Source organism: Salminus brasiliensis, chromosome 19 (genome assembly GCF_030463535.1).
Source record: "Salminus brasiliensis chromosome 19, fSalBra1.hap2, whole genome shotgun sequence".
In the NCBI taxonomy this organism is placed as follows: Eukaryota; Metazoa; Chordata; class Actinopteri; order Characiformes; family Bryconidae; genus Salminus; species Salminus brasiliensis.
In genome coordinates, this window is record NC_132896.1 from 34,793,323 (window position 1) to 34,810,203 (window position 16,881).

At 46.4% G+C, this 16,881-nt stretch overlaps 1 protein-coding gene across 1 annotated transcript in view; it reads right to left on the bottom strand.

The window, feature by feature from the left end:
* Window positions 1–487: 487 nt before the first annotated feature.
* pdgfc (platelet derived growth factor c) overlaps window positions 488–16,881 on the bottom strand; it is a 70,372-nt gene continuing 53,978 nt past the window's right edge. Inside the window, exons 4-6 of the mRNA XM_072663893.1 lie at window positions 4,262–4,466; window positions 3,827–4,047; window positions 488–3,302 (exon numbers count right to left, since the gene is read on the bottom strand). Coding sequence (XP_072519994.1) covers window positions 3,189–3,302; window positions 3,827–4,047; window positions 4,262–4,466 — 540 coding nt within the window. The 3' untranslated portion in view covers window positions 488–3,188. The remainder of the gene's footprint in view (window positions 3,303–3,826; window positions 4,048–4,261; window positions 4,467–16,881) is intronic.

Genomic DNA, 16,881 nt, shown 5'->3' on the forward strand with positions numbered 1-16,881 from the left:
AGCTGGATCTGGCTTTGGCCTGGCAACAACCTAGATGATGGATCAGCTGTTGATCAGCTATTACAGTAGGTTGTTTCTAATAAAGTGGCCAGTGAGTGAAAGCAGGCAGTAGGTGTTTCTAATAAAGTGGCCAGTGAGTAGAAGAACAAGGTAGGTTGTTTCTAATAAAGTGGCCAGTGAGTGGAAGCACAAGGTAGGGTGTTTCTAATAAAGTGGCCAGTGAGTGAAAGCAGAAGGTAGGGGTTTCTAATAAAGTGGCCTGTGACTGGAAGTAGAAGGTAGGGTGTTTCTAATAAAGTGGCCAGTGACTGGAAGTAGAAGGTAGGGGTTTCTAATAAAGTGGCCAGTGAGTGGAAGCACAAGGTAGGTGTTTCCAATAAAGTGATCAGTGAGTGAAAGGAGGTAGAGGTTTCTAATAAAGTGGCCAGTGAGTGGAAGCACAAGATAGTGTGTTTCTAATAAAGTGGCCAGTGAGTGTTTCTGTTTAAAACATTTTATTTAAACTCCCAAATTCCAAATTTGAAAATAATGGTGTTATCACTCCATCTACTGAAACCGATACAAAGGCACAGCTCTATAAATCTGTACTTTCTACCCAAGGCTGATGAATATCGTAACAAAAGGAACAAACAGTCATAAAACAGTGTGAAGATTCATTCCGCCGTACAGAAGAAGCATGACTTTGATAAGAGTAACTGCATGAAACAGATAAACCTCAGAAGACAGAACAGCATGTCTATGTACAACAGAGATTAAATGCTATCTACAAACAGGAACCACCTCCACAGGACCTGGCTCATCACACACTACACTCTGGGAGATCTGGTAGATGATCAGCGTACGGGACTCTTTCACCCAGCTGGCTCTCGTTCGTCGCTGTCTGAAGAAAAGCTCATAACTATATTTAGAACCGCTGGAAGATCAGATCAGCTGATCTTAACTCTGGAGCAACACCGTAAAAAAGCAGCTTGGGTTACTTTTACTTTCCCCATGGTTTCCATGGCAATTTGGTAGCGTCTTTGAAGTCTCCACCCACCTCGGCATTCAGACGGAGCTTGTGAAACCTACACCCACATTAGCAATCATCAGGTGGGGCCTGTAAAATCTCCGCCCACACAGCAATCAGGAGGAGCTCCTGAAATTCCCACCCACATCGATCAGGTGAGGCCACCCCTATAATGAAGTGAAGCCTATGAAATCCCCGCCCACATTAGCAATCAAGAGGGGCTTGTGAAACCTACACCCACATTAACGAGCAGGCGGAGCCTGTAAAATCTTTTCCTACACCTGTAACTGGGTGGGGCCTATGAAATTCCCGCCCACAACTCAATCAGAAAAACTGGAATATCCACCCACACCAGTGATCAGGCTGAAGGCCGTAAAAGGAGGGGCCCAGACCAACGATCATCAGCCCAAACCAGCAATGAGGAGGGGCCTGTGAATTCTCCGCCCCCACCAGTGGTTAGGTGGAACCTGTGGAATCTCCACCCACACCAGTGATCAGGCTGGAAGCCGTAGGCTTGTGAAATTCACGATTTTTGCAATCAGACCTTTCTGTTGTTTATCTTCAGGTTGAAATGTTCAAATCCCCGATTTCCTGAGTGTTCTGGATTTTTGGACCCCACTGTATAAGATGCTGAAATTATCGTAGGTGCTGATGACCTGGACGCTGCTGAAAAAAAAAAACGCTGAAGTGTTCCATCATGCTTAAGATCATGCTTTTCTTCATCTTCTCCATTTCAGAGATACGAGTTCTTTTTCTAAAGACATCCTTTCATACGATACGATTATGAGTCCACTCGCAGTCCCTCAGCCATCTGTTCCCTCTTTCACTCAGATGAAAGCATCTCTTTGTAGGAATTAAAGCGATAGTTTCTGTGTGTAAGGGATAGAGAGTCCACCTCTGGTCCTCAGGGATCTCCAGAGAACAGATTCATGATATCAAAGGCATCGTCCCAAAGACTTCTTTAAAGCTTCTGTGATGGTTGGGGCTGGAAAAAGAACAGATAGCAGCTGCTGGTGGACGACTCTCGTCAGGAGGAGAGTAATTAGTAGCGAAGATCAGTTCCTGTCAGTCTCAGTCTCTCGTCTTCTGTCCATGCTGAACACATTACACACTCCAGTAACCAGCTGGACCAGCTCTACCTAAGGTCAACCACAGGCCAGTTTTTACAGTGTATATACACTACATGGACAAAAGTATTGAGACACTTGCTCATTCACTCTTTTTTCTGAAATCAAGGGTATCTGTCTCTACTGTCTCTACTGTCCGGGACAGAAGGCTTTCTATTAGATTTTGGAGGCACATTGCAGTGAGGATTTGATTGCATTCAGTAACAAAAGCGTTAATGAGGTCAGGATGTTGGATGGCGATCACCTCACCTCATCTTCCCAACTCCTCAACTCATCCCAAAAGTACTGGATGGAGCTCCATCATCCATCATTCCAGAGAACACAGTTCCTCCACTGCTCCACAGCTCAATGCTGGGGGGCTTTATACCCCCCCTACTAGCCCACGCCTGGCATTATTAGGCAGCATGGTGCCAATAGGTCCATGATGTAGATCTACTCCAGAGAGTCCTATTCTATTGACAGTACTTCTCTGTGTGTGAGATGAATGCATTCATTAGAAGGGGTGTCCACAAACATTTGGACATGACATTCTAACCTGCTTCCATTTACTGCAACTGTAAAGAAATCAAAATGAAAAAAACAGGTGGACGCCCCCTTTATCAGTACACTACTAATAACTACCATAACGACTAGCCTAACTTGAACTTATGTATAGCTGATAGGTCCAGCTTCATCCTCCTCAACCCCTCACAGCACTGTGCACGTACACACATACACACACATAAACGAATGTAGACACATGTACAGTATGTAAACACTCACACACACACTTACATACACACTCTACCACATTGCATAGGATTGTCCCTCCGAACACTCAACAGTTAAACGGGACAGATGGAAATGTCTTCATGAGATACCCGCAGATCCACAAGAGCAGGGAGACTGGAGCCCGGGGCTCAGGAGAGTCAGATAGAAAGATGTCTATCTCCAGGTTTCATTAGTTTCAACATGGTGGTAGAAAAATGGCTCTGTCAGTAAGCCACGAATAAATATCTCCCCAGGTGAAGCTCAGTCCGCACGGGGGCCAATAAAGCTCCTTCTGCGGGTCAGGTTCAGTCCGAGTCATTCTTGCACACGCAGCTACACTCCTCATGGTGCTCCAGTGCGACGTCCGTCAAGGACTTCTGTGGCCCTCGGCCACCCGGTCTGATTTTCAGCATCAGGACCTGCACATGCAAACAGACACACACACCAGAATCACTTTCAGTGTAGCAGTGAAGCCCCACCCATTCAGCCTACAGCAGTTTAGCCCCACCCATTCAGAAAACAGCAGTTTAGCCCCACCCATTCAGAAAACAGCAGTTTAGCCCCACCCATTCAGCCTACAGCAGTTTAGGCTCTCCCATTGAGGCTACATCGGTTTAGGGTCTCCCATTCAGCCTACAGCAATTTAGCCCCACCCATTCAGCCTACAGCAGTTTAGCCCCACCCATTCAGAAACCAGTTTAGCCCCACCCATTCAGCCTACAGGAGTTTAGCCCCACCCATTCAGCCTACAGCAGTTTAGCCCCTACCATTCAGCCTACAGCAGTTTAGCCCCTACCATTCAGCCTACAGCAGTTTAGGCTCTCCCCTTGAGTCTACTATACCTGTTAAGCCCCACCCATTCAGCCTACATCAGTTTAGCCCCACCCATTCAGCCTACATCAGTTTAGCCCCACCCATTCAGCCTACATCAGTTTAGCCCTACCTCGTGGTATTTCTTGACCACTTTGGTGGGGGTGCAGTGGCAGTCATAGCAGCGGTGTGAGCAGCAGGCGCAGTTTCCCCCGCAGCGTTTCACCAGAAGGCAGCTGGGCCAGTAGATGGCGTCTGTCCGCTTCAGCTCCTCACGCAGTGACACCGACACGTTCCGCGGTGTGCAGCTGTACAGCCGAACCTCCTCACGCAGTAGGTTTAAATCCACCACGCCTTCACACACACACACACACACACACACACACACAGATATTGTTAAAGTTAAGAATACTAAAGTGTAGCCCCACCCCTTCAGACTATAGTAGCTAGTTTAACTGCAGGGAATATCAATTGATCAATTGATAACTGCAGGGAATATCCAATCAATTGAAATCCAAATCAATCAAAATAAAGCTAATCAGAAATTCAGCATTTTGTGGATCAGTACCTTTGGCTTTTCTCTGGACAAAGAAGGACTTGCCCAGCATTTGCCATGTGGGCTTATAGAGCTCCTCCAGGTCCAGCTGCCAGCGGTCTGGTTCCAGGTACTTTAGGAGCTCCTCCACGGTGCTGAAGTCAGCCACAGCATTCCCCAGAGCCTCCATACTCTGCAGCACCGGCAGCACTGGCATTACAGCAGGGGCTTCCGGCTTCTGTGAACACACACACACACACACACACACACACACACACACACACACACATATAATTCATTGGTTGGAATTTTAAAATCACGACACAATACAGTGTTAAAAACAAGAGCTGATCCTGCTTCTGTTGAAGTAACTGTCTCTACTGTCCAGAGAAAATGACTTTCTACTACATGTTGGAAAAACATTGCTGTAAGGATCTGATTGCATTCAGCAAGAAGAGCGTTAGTGAGGTCAGGATGTTGGATGATTGATCACCACCCCACCTCTTCATCCCCAACTCCCTTAACTCATCCCATCCTAAAGTACTGGATGGAGCTCCACCACCATCATTCCAGAGAACACAGCTCCTCCACTGCTCCACAGCTCCTCAATGCTGGGGGGCTTTATACCCCTCTAGCCCACGCCTGGCATTATTAGGCAGCATGGAGCCAATAGGGTCATGATGTTAATCTGCTCCAGAGAGTCTTATTCTATTGGCAGTACCTCTTCTCTACAGGGACTAGACAAGCTGTGTGTGTACATTTGCACATCTGTGGGTGCAGCTTAAAGTAGATGAATGCATGCATTAGAAGGGGTGTCCACAAACATTTGGACATGTAGTATAGCTGTGAATAACACCTTTTCGGTCACGTCCTTGACTATGTGCCCTCTCGATTACGTGGCTTAACATACTCTCCCTGAGTGACAGCTCCAGTGTGGCGCTCTGAAGGCAGGTGGGCTGTGAAGGGTGAGCTGGCCCAGTTAGCGATGTGTAAAGGGCGGCCTGGCAGGGACTGTGATGATGATAAATCGTGTTCCGATGGGAGCTGCGAATGCGGTCGGTGTGACTGAATAAGGTTGAGTCACAGGACTGCAAAAGGGTCATTAATGATGGGCGGGTATTTCAAGAACGAGGAAGGTCGAGGAGAACGTAGCAACAACACAGCCGATGTAGTACCAGCGTAACGCCATTGCACCCCAAACCAACAGGACCGCAGATGAGGTAACATCGGCGTGTCCAGGCTTGAGAGTTATTTAAAGCAGCATTATGTAAGAATTGGTAGTTCTTGATCTTGAGCTCCCCCTACTGTCAAGAGGTGGAATTTGTGCTTTGAGCCACCAATAAAGGACACGCATTACACATGCATTTCTGGACAAGCTCAGAGGTACAGAAGCATATGGACTGAGGCGGTAGAGTAATACTACAGGATTCTGAACTGAAGCTGGGAAATGGGAAACACTTAAACCAGTAAAACCAGTATGTATGAGGGTGCATGTGGCCCTAATTAGCCCTAATCAGAAGATTGACCATTTTCTCAGTATTTTTGCAGTATCCCATGGCCAAAAAGTTAAAAGACGTTTCACTCCCTAGAGAATGTGGAAGTGCTAAAATTACTAGCGCCCCCTACAGGGTATGGCAGAAACAGCCACCCCCCCCCCACAAAAAAAACCAAACAAACAAAAAAAAAACCACCATTACAGTTTTGTAATGCGTTTATTAATAATTACTACTGATGTCTCAACCTAATCCACTGGAACAAGATCAGGGCCGATCCAGGCATATTTTAATGGATCGGGTATTGGTTATTTTAATCCCAATCCAGTTCCCAGTCTTTGTTTTAACCATGGTGTTCATGGTGTTACCTTCTTAGAAGGTAAATAAAGGAGTTGAGGTTCTGCAGTGTGGAGCTATTTTACAGTGATGGCGATGGTCAAAAGCCGATCTGCACCAAGAGCCCTTCCAGCTTCGGTACGGCTCGGCTTGACCCGCCATCCTTTAAGATCCACAGAAGACGAGCGTCCAGACTTTTTACTGTCCTGCACCAAAGTGGTGGAACAAACTTCCCCTGGGTGTCCAACGCTCGCTGTCCTCAAACCCAGACTGAAGACCCTCCTCTTCTGACAGTGCTCAGGCAAAGAGTAGAGTATTATGGTCTCCATATTGACTTGTGTTTAGTAGAGTCTAAGATTAGAGGATCTGAATTTTACTCTATTTAAACTAGCTGAGGTTCTTCTTCAGTCAACAGTGAAGCTCTGGAGAAAAGCGTCTTCTAAATGCTGTAAATGCCTCCTTATTGTACTCAGTTTTTTAGCCTGTGTCCACAAACACTGTGTTGTGTCTCAGGAATGTCTTCAAGCATCCCTGATGTTACATTTTCATGAGGCCCAGCTTTCCCCCAGCTCTCCTCTTGTCTGCTTTAGTCCTGGGCCAGGCGGATTAGTTACAGTAGCGTTTACACACTCAGTTCTGCCTGTTCGTTTAGATATCCATCAATGCCCAGCTCTCTCTCTCCCCCCCTGTCTCCGTCTCTCCCTCTCTCTCTAAGCCCTGGCAGTTGTCAGCCATATGGAATGGAAACCATTAACAGCTAGTGAATGCAAGGCGCTCTCCCATTCTGTCAATTAACGAGCGTGTGAAGCCTCAGCCAAGCGCTCCCGCTGAGGTGAATAGAGCTCCACGCGTGCCGCTGCGGTCGCCAGATTACAAGGATTTCTGAGGGAATCTCTGACATAACCCATCTGCAGGGCTGCCACAGAGCTGCGCAGGCAAGGCTTTACTTTCTTTCACGCCTACAACATGGACAAAAGTATTGGGACAGCTGCATATTCATTGTGTCTTCTAAAATCAAGGGAATTAAAAAGAGTTGACCCTGCTTGTGTTGGAGTAACTGTCTCTACTGTCCAGAGAAGAAGGCTTTCTACTAGATTTTGGAGGAGCATTGCTGTGAGGATTTGATTGCATTCAGCAACAAGAGTGTTGTTAGTATGGTCAGGATGTTGGATAAGCACCACCCCATCTCATTATGCTCATCAACTTCCCAACTCGTCCCAAAATTACTGGATGGAGCGCCACCATCCATCATTCCAGAGAACACAGTGCTTCCAGTGCTCCACAGCTCAATGCTGGGGGGCTTTATACCCCTCTACTAGCCCATGCCTGGCATTAGGCTGGCAACAGGTTGGCAATACTTCTCTACAGGGACTAGAAAAGCTGTGTGTGTGCAATTGCACATATGTGTCAGCAATATGCATTCGTTAGAAGAGGTGTCCTCATACCTCCTCAAGGCCTCCATCTCAACTTAATGGAACCACTATGATCTGAGGAAATCCCTCATGATCATGTCAAGGACAATGAAGCTCCGCCCAAACAGTCGGTCCATCTCCAGTGTCTCCAAATTCCAGCATTTAGTCTCCCTGTGCTGACACCGGCCCATTTTTTTATGTTCTAACCTATTTCTATCATAAGAAGGCGGAGCTACACTTAGGAATTAAGTGATTGACAGACAGCTTTAGCTGGAAGAGACTGGACATCTGCAGCAGGACCTGCATGGCGCCCCCTTTCTGTTCAGTACATGGAGGAGCTGAGCTGTAGTGCACTTTTACTGTGCTGGAAGCTCAATGAAGATGGTCTGAGACACTGAGGCTCGGTCTGGGAGAAGGGGGCGGAGCTACCAAAGGAGTAGAGGAATCTGGCTCTGCCTCTGGTCTCTACTGCGCAGACTCTGGTAGCAAATTAGAATGGCAGGGAACGGAACCACGGCGTCCATGTTTTTTCCAGTCATTGGTAAACAATAGGTCCAATGTGAGGTTCGACAGCCTTGCTCTTTTATATCTCAAACATTTCAACCTCACAACACTGTTTGTGTACGCAGTAGAGCTCGGCTTTATCCTACTGTGCTTTCAGGAACTCGTTATTCTCTAATAAATGCAGTAAAAGTTATAAAATGATCAACCCCAGTCATGTGTGACTGATTCTAGCCCTCCCAAAAGGACGGCTTAACGACATAATTAAATGAGCCATGTAGGCCAGCGCATGCCGGCAGCTTTAAGATTTTGTGTAGATTGAAATTATACCTTTTATTTCTGCCAATGAATCGTTAACTGCTTTTACAGCCACAGTGATTTAATTATACCAATCTCATGTTCTTGGTGGAGCCTCCTCTCTCTGAAGAACACTGCTGGCAGAACACTGCGTCAGGTCGGTCCACTAAGCCCTTTTGCTTGTAAAAGACCCACACAGCCTGCAACCAATTGGAAACACCTTGTTGTTTGAGCTGCAGAACACAATGGAAACCATTATTTTAGCGAGGGGTTTGTACCTCGCGAGATCAATTCGTCAGCTTTGAGCTTGAGTACGACATGAAAGGGATTTTTTTTAACAGAGGAATAAGATCATGCAAGCTCCACTTTCCAGGGGGAAAATATTTTGTAGGTTGCTATGCATGAAGATGTCAGAGGTTAGGAATTGTAATGGAGATGCTAATAGCTAGGAAATGTTTTAGATGAACATGTGTGATTATGGCCGGGACGTAGGGAATTCCTGCTTACGGTTTGCTTCAGAGCCTAATCTGTTGGAAGTGACATATATATATATATATATATATACACCTACACACTTTATGTCCAAATGTTTGTGGACACTAATGAATGCATTCAGCCACTTTAAATTGCACCCATTGCTGACACAGATGTGCAAATGCACACACAGCCAGTCTAGTCCCTGTAGAGAAGAAGTACTGTCAATAGAATAGGACTCTCTGGAGCAGATCAACCTCATGAGCCTATTGGCACCATGCTGCCTAACGACAGGTGTGGGCTAGAGAGGGGTATAAAGTGCCCCAGCATTGAGCTGTGGAGCAGTGGAAGAACTGTGTTCTCTGAATGATGGTGGTGGAGCTCCATCCAGTACTCCATCCATTGTGAGGACAGCTGAGAGGATCATCGGAGTCTCTCTCCCCTTCGTCATGGACATTTACACTGCCCGCTGCATCCGCAAAGCAACCAGCATTGTGGATGACTCCACCCACCCTTCACACAGACTGTTCTCCCTCCTGCCATCAGGAAGAAGGTACCGCAGCATCCGGTCCAACACGACCAGACTCTGCAACAGCTTCTTCCCCCAAGCCATCAGACTTCTCAACTCAACTTCTGAACTGATGTCTCTTCTGTTACTCTCTCTCTCTCTCTCTCTCTCTCTCTCTCCAACCATTTACCCCAGATAAAATGGGAAGCATTTTTTTGCACAAAGCATTTGCACTAATAACTTTACTACCTCACTGGACTCAATATTTATTACACATTGCATAATTTGCACACTACCGCCAATTATGTATTATTCTCTGTCTGTACTGTGTTGTATTGTCTGTCCGCACTTGTACTGTGTTGCCCTTGTGTTTTGTATGCACTGTGTCTGTGTTGCACCATGGTCCTGGAGGAACGTTGTTTCATTTCACTGTGTACTCTGTATGTAGTTGAAATGACAATAAAACCCACTTGACTTGACTTGGGATGTGTTGAGGAGTTGGGGATGATGAGGTGGGCTGGTGATCATCATCCAACATCCTGACCTCACTAACTAGCTCTTGTAGCGGAATGCAATCAAATCTGCACAGCAGTGCTCCTCCAAAATCTAGTAGAAAGCCTTCTTCTCTGGACAGTAGAGACATTTACTCCAACAAAAGTAGGATCAGCTCTTTTTAATACCCTTGATTTCGGAAGAAACAATGAATAATTAAATAAATGGATTGGTGTCCCAATACTTTTGTCCTCGATTACACGACTGTGCCACTCTGAGTTTAATTACTGAAGAATCTTAATTAACAACAGTTCAGTATTATTCCACATGTCTTTTTAAAAGAGAGCCAGCAACCGCAAAGTCGTGGGTTCAAGCCCCTGACTGATACAGTACACCTGGTTGTGCCCTTGTGCAAGGCACCTGGGGAAAGCACTTAACCCTCATTACCCTGGTCAGCACTGCTCTGCTGCACCTTCCAAACTGAGCATGGTTAGGCAGCCAATATCTTGAGGCCCTAATGTTACAATCAGCTGCTGCTGTATGTCACTCAGAAGGTGAGAGGGTCTTCTAAATAAGACTTTACAACATCACTCCATTAAAGCAATCTTTTTTTTCAAGAGTTTTCATACGCCCCAAACGGAGTCCGCATCCAAGACCAGTTATCCAAGACCAGGCCCAAGAGATTCCCTTTGCTGTTCTGGACAATAAACAGATGACAGCTGCTAATACTGGCTCATTCCTCCATTATTGTTACGTTCACTTGGTAGGCCACTGTCACTCATACAGCGGTAAACAGTGGTTATTACCCTGTGCTGGAAAAAAGCTGCAAATGTTCTGAAACTGTTCTCACTTTTCTAGGGGAGCCTTCTTGGTCAGCAGTACTTATGCTTTATAGAAAGAACTAGGACTACAAAAAGCTCCTCCTGATCTCAGATCTAAGAGGTGGATAATTATGGTTTTGTTGGAGAATTGTGCTGGGAATGATGAGAATCATGCTGCTGGGAATGGTGGTGCTTGATGGAGAATGTTGGGAAATTATGGTATCTGATGGAGAATGATGGTACTTGTTGGGAAATTATGGCTTGGTGGAAAATTGTGGTGTTGGTGTGGAATGATGGTGTTTATAAGAGAATCATGGTGCTGGGGAATGATTGTGCTTGTGGTGTTTGTTGATGGTGTTTGTTGGGAATAATGGTGTTTGTTGGGGAATCATAGTGATGGGGAATGGTGGTGATTGTTGAGAAATGGTGGTGCTTGTTGGGAATGATGGTGCTTGATGGAGAATGATGGTGTTTGGTAAATGTTGGTGCTTGTTGGGGAATGTTGGGGAATTGTGGTGCTGGTTGGGAAATGTTGGGATGAATGGAGAATGTTGGGGAATGTTGGGGTGAATGGAGAGTGTTGGGGAATGGTGGTGCTGGTTGGGTAATGTTGGGATGAATGGGGAATGTTGGGGAATGGTGGGGCTGGTTGGGGAATGTTGGGATGAATGGAGAATGTTGGGGAATGTTGGTGCTGGTTGGGGAATGTTGGGATGAATGGAGAATGTTGGGGAATGTTGGTGCTGGTTGGGGAATGTTGGGATGAATGGAGAATGTTGGGGTGAATGGAGAGTGTTGGGGAATGGTGGTGCTGGTTGGGGAATGTTGGGGAATGTTGGGATGAATGGAGAATGCTGGGGAATGGTAGTGCTTGACGGAGAATGCTGGGGAATGGTGGTGCTGGTTGGGGAATGTTGGGAAATGTTGGGGAATGTTGGGGAATGTTGGGATGAATGGAGAATGCTGGGGAATGGTAGTGCTTGATGGAGAATGCTGGGGAATGGTGGTGTTTTCATTAAGCTATGCTATTGGTTCAAGTGCAGTTGTGTGTACTCTGAGATAAATGTGGCTATTGAGAGATAAAACTATGTCCAGTCTGGGAGCAGCACAACACTACAGCAGAACAGTGCTGCACCGGTCAGTGACATAACAAGAAGTACATGCTCCATCACAGGATTTGACTCGACAGCCTTTTAGCTTCTACCTCCTGGAAAAGCCCTGTTTCCCAGATCAGCTTCATCTCTCCATTCCACCATCCATCTCAATCCATTCACACGAAGGAAGCATGGGGTCAGTGGGAGGTGGAAAGATTGAATAAAGCCTCTTGGTTGCCTCTGGGTTGTGTGTGTGATCTAATCTCTCAGTCTCGCCCTCCCTGAAGCCAACAGCAGCAGCTTTCCCCTCCCCGCCCTCGTTTGCAGAGCTAGGTGCTATTTTAACAACCTCTTCTCAAACCCTTAGCGCCTTCCAGAGGCTCTTCCTGGGGTTTTATGGTCAAGGCTGATTTTCCCCTACTCCTGGTGGAAGTGGTAAAGGGGAGTGATTGCTTATTTAGGCAGAGTGTATTAGGTTGGGGGATCCAGCAGTTGAGGCTGACCACAGCGAAACAGAGCTCCGCTGTTCCAGCCCAACAGAACAGCCTCCACTCCATCTTAAAGAGCCAGTCCACCCATTTCCCTACATTTCATCATCAGAGAGGACGTGGCCAGATTTTCTGAAGTGCTAAGGTCTGCAGCGTAGAACTCATCTGGTGTCGGGAGGAGATTGATGGTGTTTGACCGAGAATGACAGTGTATGGTGGAGAAAATCTGGTGGTGTTGGGAATGCTGATGATTGTGGATGATGGCTCATCTTCCCAACATTCTTCAATAACCACCAACAGAGTGTTTTCCCCCATTTAATGGCAGTGGTGTTTGGTGGGGTATGGTGGGGAATGGTGGTGTTTGGTGGGGTATGGTGGTGTTTGGTGGGGAATAGTGGTGTTTGATGAAGATTTATTTGATAGAGGATGATGTTTGGTAAATTTGGTGTTAAGAATGCTGAGGATGAGGGATGAATGGTGGTGTTTGAATGATAATGGTGGTGTTTGGATGATTATGGTGGTGTTTGAATGATAATGGTGGTGTTTGGTGGGGAATGGTGGTGTTTAAAGATGAATAATGGTGTTTGGTGGAGAATGTCAATATTTGGAGAAGAAAGACATTTCTTAGAAGAGAATGATGGCGTTTAGAGGCGAATGTCAGTGTTTGGAGGAGGATAATAGTGTTTGAAGGAAACTTGTGGTGTTTGGTGGATAATGGTGGTGTTTGGAGGGGAGTGATGTCATTTGCTGGGGAATGGTGGTGCTTAAAAGTGACTGATGGTGTTTGTTGGAGAATGTTGATGTTTGGAAGCGATGAATGTTTGGTGGGGAATGGTGGTGTTTGGTGAAGAACAATAATGTTGTAAGGGGAATGGTGGTGTTTGGTGGGGATGCTTTTAATAGAGGATGATGTTTAGTAAATTTGGTGTTGAAAATGCTGAGGATGAAGGATGAATGGTGGTGTTTGATGATTAATGGAGGTGTTTGGTGGAGAATGGTTGTGTTTAGAGGTGAATGATGTTGTTTGGAGGAGGATAATGGTGGTGTTTGGAGAAGAATGATGGTATTTGCTGGGGAATACATCTACATCTGACATTTAGCAGGTGCTCTTATTCAGAAAAACCTCTAAATATGTGTCTACAGATCTTTGGACATGTAGTGTGGCTGTGTGAGGGGGAGATATTAGAAAATCCACTTTGGCAGTGCATTCTCCCTGCAAAGGAAACAGACTGTCTAGTCACACAGTCATCACCATGACAACAGCAAAAGCCCAAACCAGCTCCAGTTAGCTCCCCTAAGCTATGATAGCAATGTCACATGCTAATGGCTACAGGCATATGGCGTGTGGTGTATTGGGAATACAGCTCTGTGCACTTAGAAGAAAAGGCTTGTTCCTCGGCTTGGCGCACTTGCTGACTGAAATGGCACGATCAGAAAGGCCTTTAGAAAATAAAAGGCGTCGTAAAATAGAGAGTTAAGTGCAGTGGAAGTGTGTGTGAGTGAATATGCTTGGAGGATGTGGGTTCATGTGTATGCATCTGTATGTGGTGCAAATGTGTATGAATGCTTTTTGATTTAGGAAAAAACGTGAATGCAAAAAACACTGATTCTGACAGACTGCAATACACTACAGCAATCATAGGGGGCGCTTTATAATGCTCTATAATGTTCATATGATCCACACGCTCATCTGACAGACTGTAATACACTACAGGAAGCGTAGGGGGGCGCTTTATAATGCTCTATAATGTTCATATGATCCACACGCTCATCTGACAGACTGTAATACACTACCGGAAGCGTAGGGGGCGCTCTATAATGCTCTATAATGTTCATTTGATCCACACACTCATTTTGACAGACTGTAATACACTACATGTAGTGTAGGGGGCGCTCTATAATGCTCTTATGATCCACATGCTCATTCTGACAAACTGTAATACACTACAGGAAGCATAGGGGCCGCTCTATAATGTTTATATGAGCCACCTGGTCAAAGAATCATCTTCTAGATGTAGCATTCGATATGTTCTGATGATGCCTCATTAATGAAAATATAAATCTAACAAGAAAAATAAATAATTATAAGAGATGCTGATCTGAAAGAGAGACAGAGGATCCAGCTAACAGAAAGCAAAGCACTGTGAGTCAGGTTTAAATGGGCAGGAGGCTGGAATTGTAGGTTAAAGCTGTCTGTCCACCTCCTCACACTATATATAGAGCTCCATCACTCAGCCACACCTTCTGAGACGGGAGCTGTGCGCCTACAAATGGGCCAAAACACACCTCCTACCCCTCTACCATACCACACGACTCATCGAAGAAAAATAGACCCGTGTACAGTCACTTTAATACACACTGGACGCTTTCGGATTGCGAGTGCTGTTTACATAAACAGCTCAGCTCTCCAGCTCGTCTCTTCCAGAGCCTCCAGTCTTCAAATGTATCCCTTTGATGCCCTTTTGTCCAGAAACCCAAACCCCTACTGGGTGTCCCCAGGCGAGGCAGTGCACCAGATTCCTGACACTCAGCACCAGATTTGTGTGAAGCGCCGGGACGACCTGAATCTCCGGGTCAGTTAACGTTTATTTTTTTATTTTTTGTCTTGTCTCTTGCTGCTTTTTTAGGTGGCTGTTCCAGCCATTACATTAGTACCACTGACAGTTGAAGTGAAAAACACTGGTGATCTTCATCTACAGCAGCTTCTGTGAAGGGGTGGATCTACATATTAGGCAGCGAGTGAACAGTCCGTTCTTGAAGGTAAAGAAGGTGCTAAAGCAGGAAATATGGGCTGAGCTAGACCACTGGGTCAGAACATCTTCAAATATCACACAGGTCCTACGGGTTGGTCAGTCCCAACCAAAAGTGCTCATGGAGGTTCCACCTCACAACTTACAGGACTTACAGCAGATCCTGCTGCTAAAATTAGTTGTGATGTCAGATACCATGGGACGCCATCAGAGGTCTTGCCAAGGTCAAGAGGTCAAGTCCATGCCTCGAATGATCAGATCTGATCCTATTTTAGCAAAAAAGATTTGGGAAAAAAAAAGGCCCAGTGTTGGTCCCCCCTCAGCTGTCAGCTCAAGTCGGACCCCCTGTTGAGATAGACTGAAAGATCTCCGCAGAATTTGCTCCACAAAACTGCGAACGAGAGACACTTCATTAAAAACCCTCAACGCGCCTTCATCGCCACAGGCCGTCCCGTACAGGAATAACTAAACGGACACTTGTGTGAAAACCCCTCATTGTTCGCTCACACGAAGATGAAACAATACACCTGCTCCTCTCTCGGATGTAAGGTTTCCCTCGCTCAGCCAAAAGCAACACGCTGCGGCACCACATCACAGCGTGGGGGAAATATCGGTGCATTTTTAAAAAAGTCATCGAGCAGAAGAGATAAAGAAGGGCTTTGTTCCCTGTGCGAGGAAAAGTGGCTTTCTCCAGCGCCGGGACACGCTCAAGCGCTTGTGTAAACAAGCGGGAGAGAGAGAGGGGCTCGTAAAAAACCCTGACAGGCGTCGCACATCAAAGCCAAGCATGTCTATTAAATCATTTCAGGGCAATAATCTGCCTCAAATGTGCCATGCGAAACCTGCCGAGGTGGAAATTAAAGGGAGGAAACGGTGCCTGCGGCCCGGAGGCACCAACGCACTCTGGGGGACACTCTCTCATCAGCACAGCCTGCAAACTTCCCACCTATTACTGCAGGTGTGAGCTCAGGTCGGACGGTCACTTTGCTGGTGGAGCAGCGGTGATTACTGACTGGGCCGCACTGCAATTAGCCAGGGAGTGAGCGGCGTCTGCGGTGGACCAGGCAGTGGATCTACGTGCAGCTTGGTAGCCAAAGACAGGATAGAACTTCGGCAAATGGACAAAAGTATTGGGACACCTGCGCGTTCCTTGTTTCTTCTGAAATCAAGGGTATTAAAGAAGTTTGCTGCTTTTGTTGGAGTAACCGTCTCTACTGTCCAGAGAAGAACACTTTCTACTAGATTTTGGAGGAGAAACATTGCTGTGAGGATTTGACTGCATTCAGCTACAAGAGCGTTAGTGAGGTCAGGATGTTGGATGATGATCACCACCCCACCTCATCATGCCCAACTCCCCAACTCATCCAAAAGTACTGGATGGAGCTCCTCCACCATCATCTTTGCAGAGAACACAGCTCTTCCACTGCTCCACAGCTCCTCAATGCTGGGGGGCTTTATACCCCTCTAGCCCACGCCTGGCATTAGGCAGCATGGTGACAATAGCTTCAAGATGTTGATCTGCTCCAGAGAGTCCTATTCTATTGGCAGTACTTCTCTACAGGGACTAGACAAGCTGTGTGTGCATTTGCACATCTGTGTCAGCAATGGGTTCAGCTTAAAGTGGCTAGATGCTGAATTAGAAGGGGTGTCCAGAAACTACTGAAACCATGGTCAGCCTCACACCTGCTTTAACAGAGGCTCTAATCTGATCGAATCTCACCCATTCTGGCCCTCCTCATAGGACAGGAGAGGAGACACCTTGCTGACCTTCTCCTCCTGCCTGCTGAAGCTTAATCAGCCGTACAGACGAGCACATTTAGCAGAGCGTCATTAGGAGTTTATGGGGGGAGAAATGTGTTTACTCAGACAACTGGCAAACAGCTGAGTGACGGGTTCAAATACACAGCCTGGCCAGATCCCACCGCTTTTGTTAGAGAAACTAATGAGATGTGGACGGTTTGGGGTGTGTGTGTGTGTGTGTGCAGGA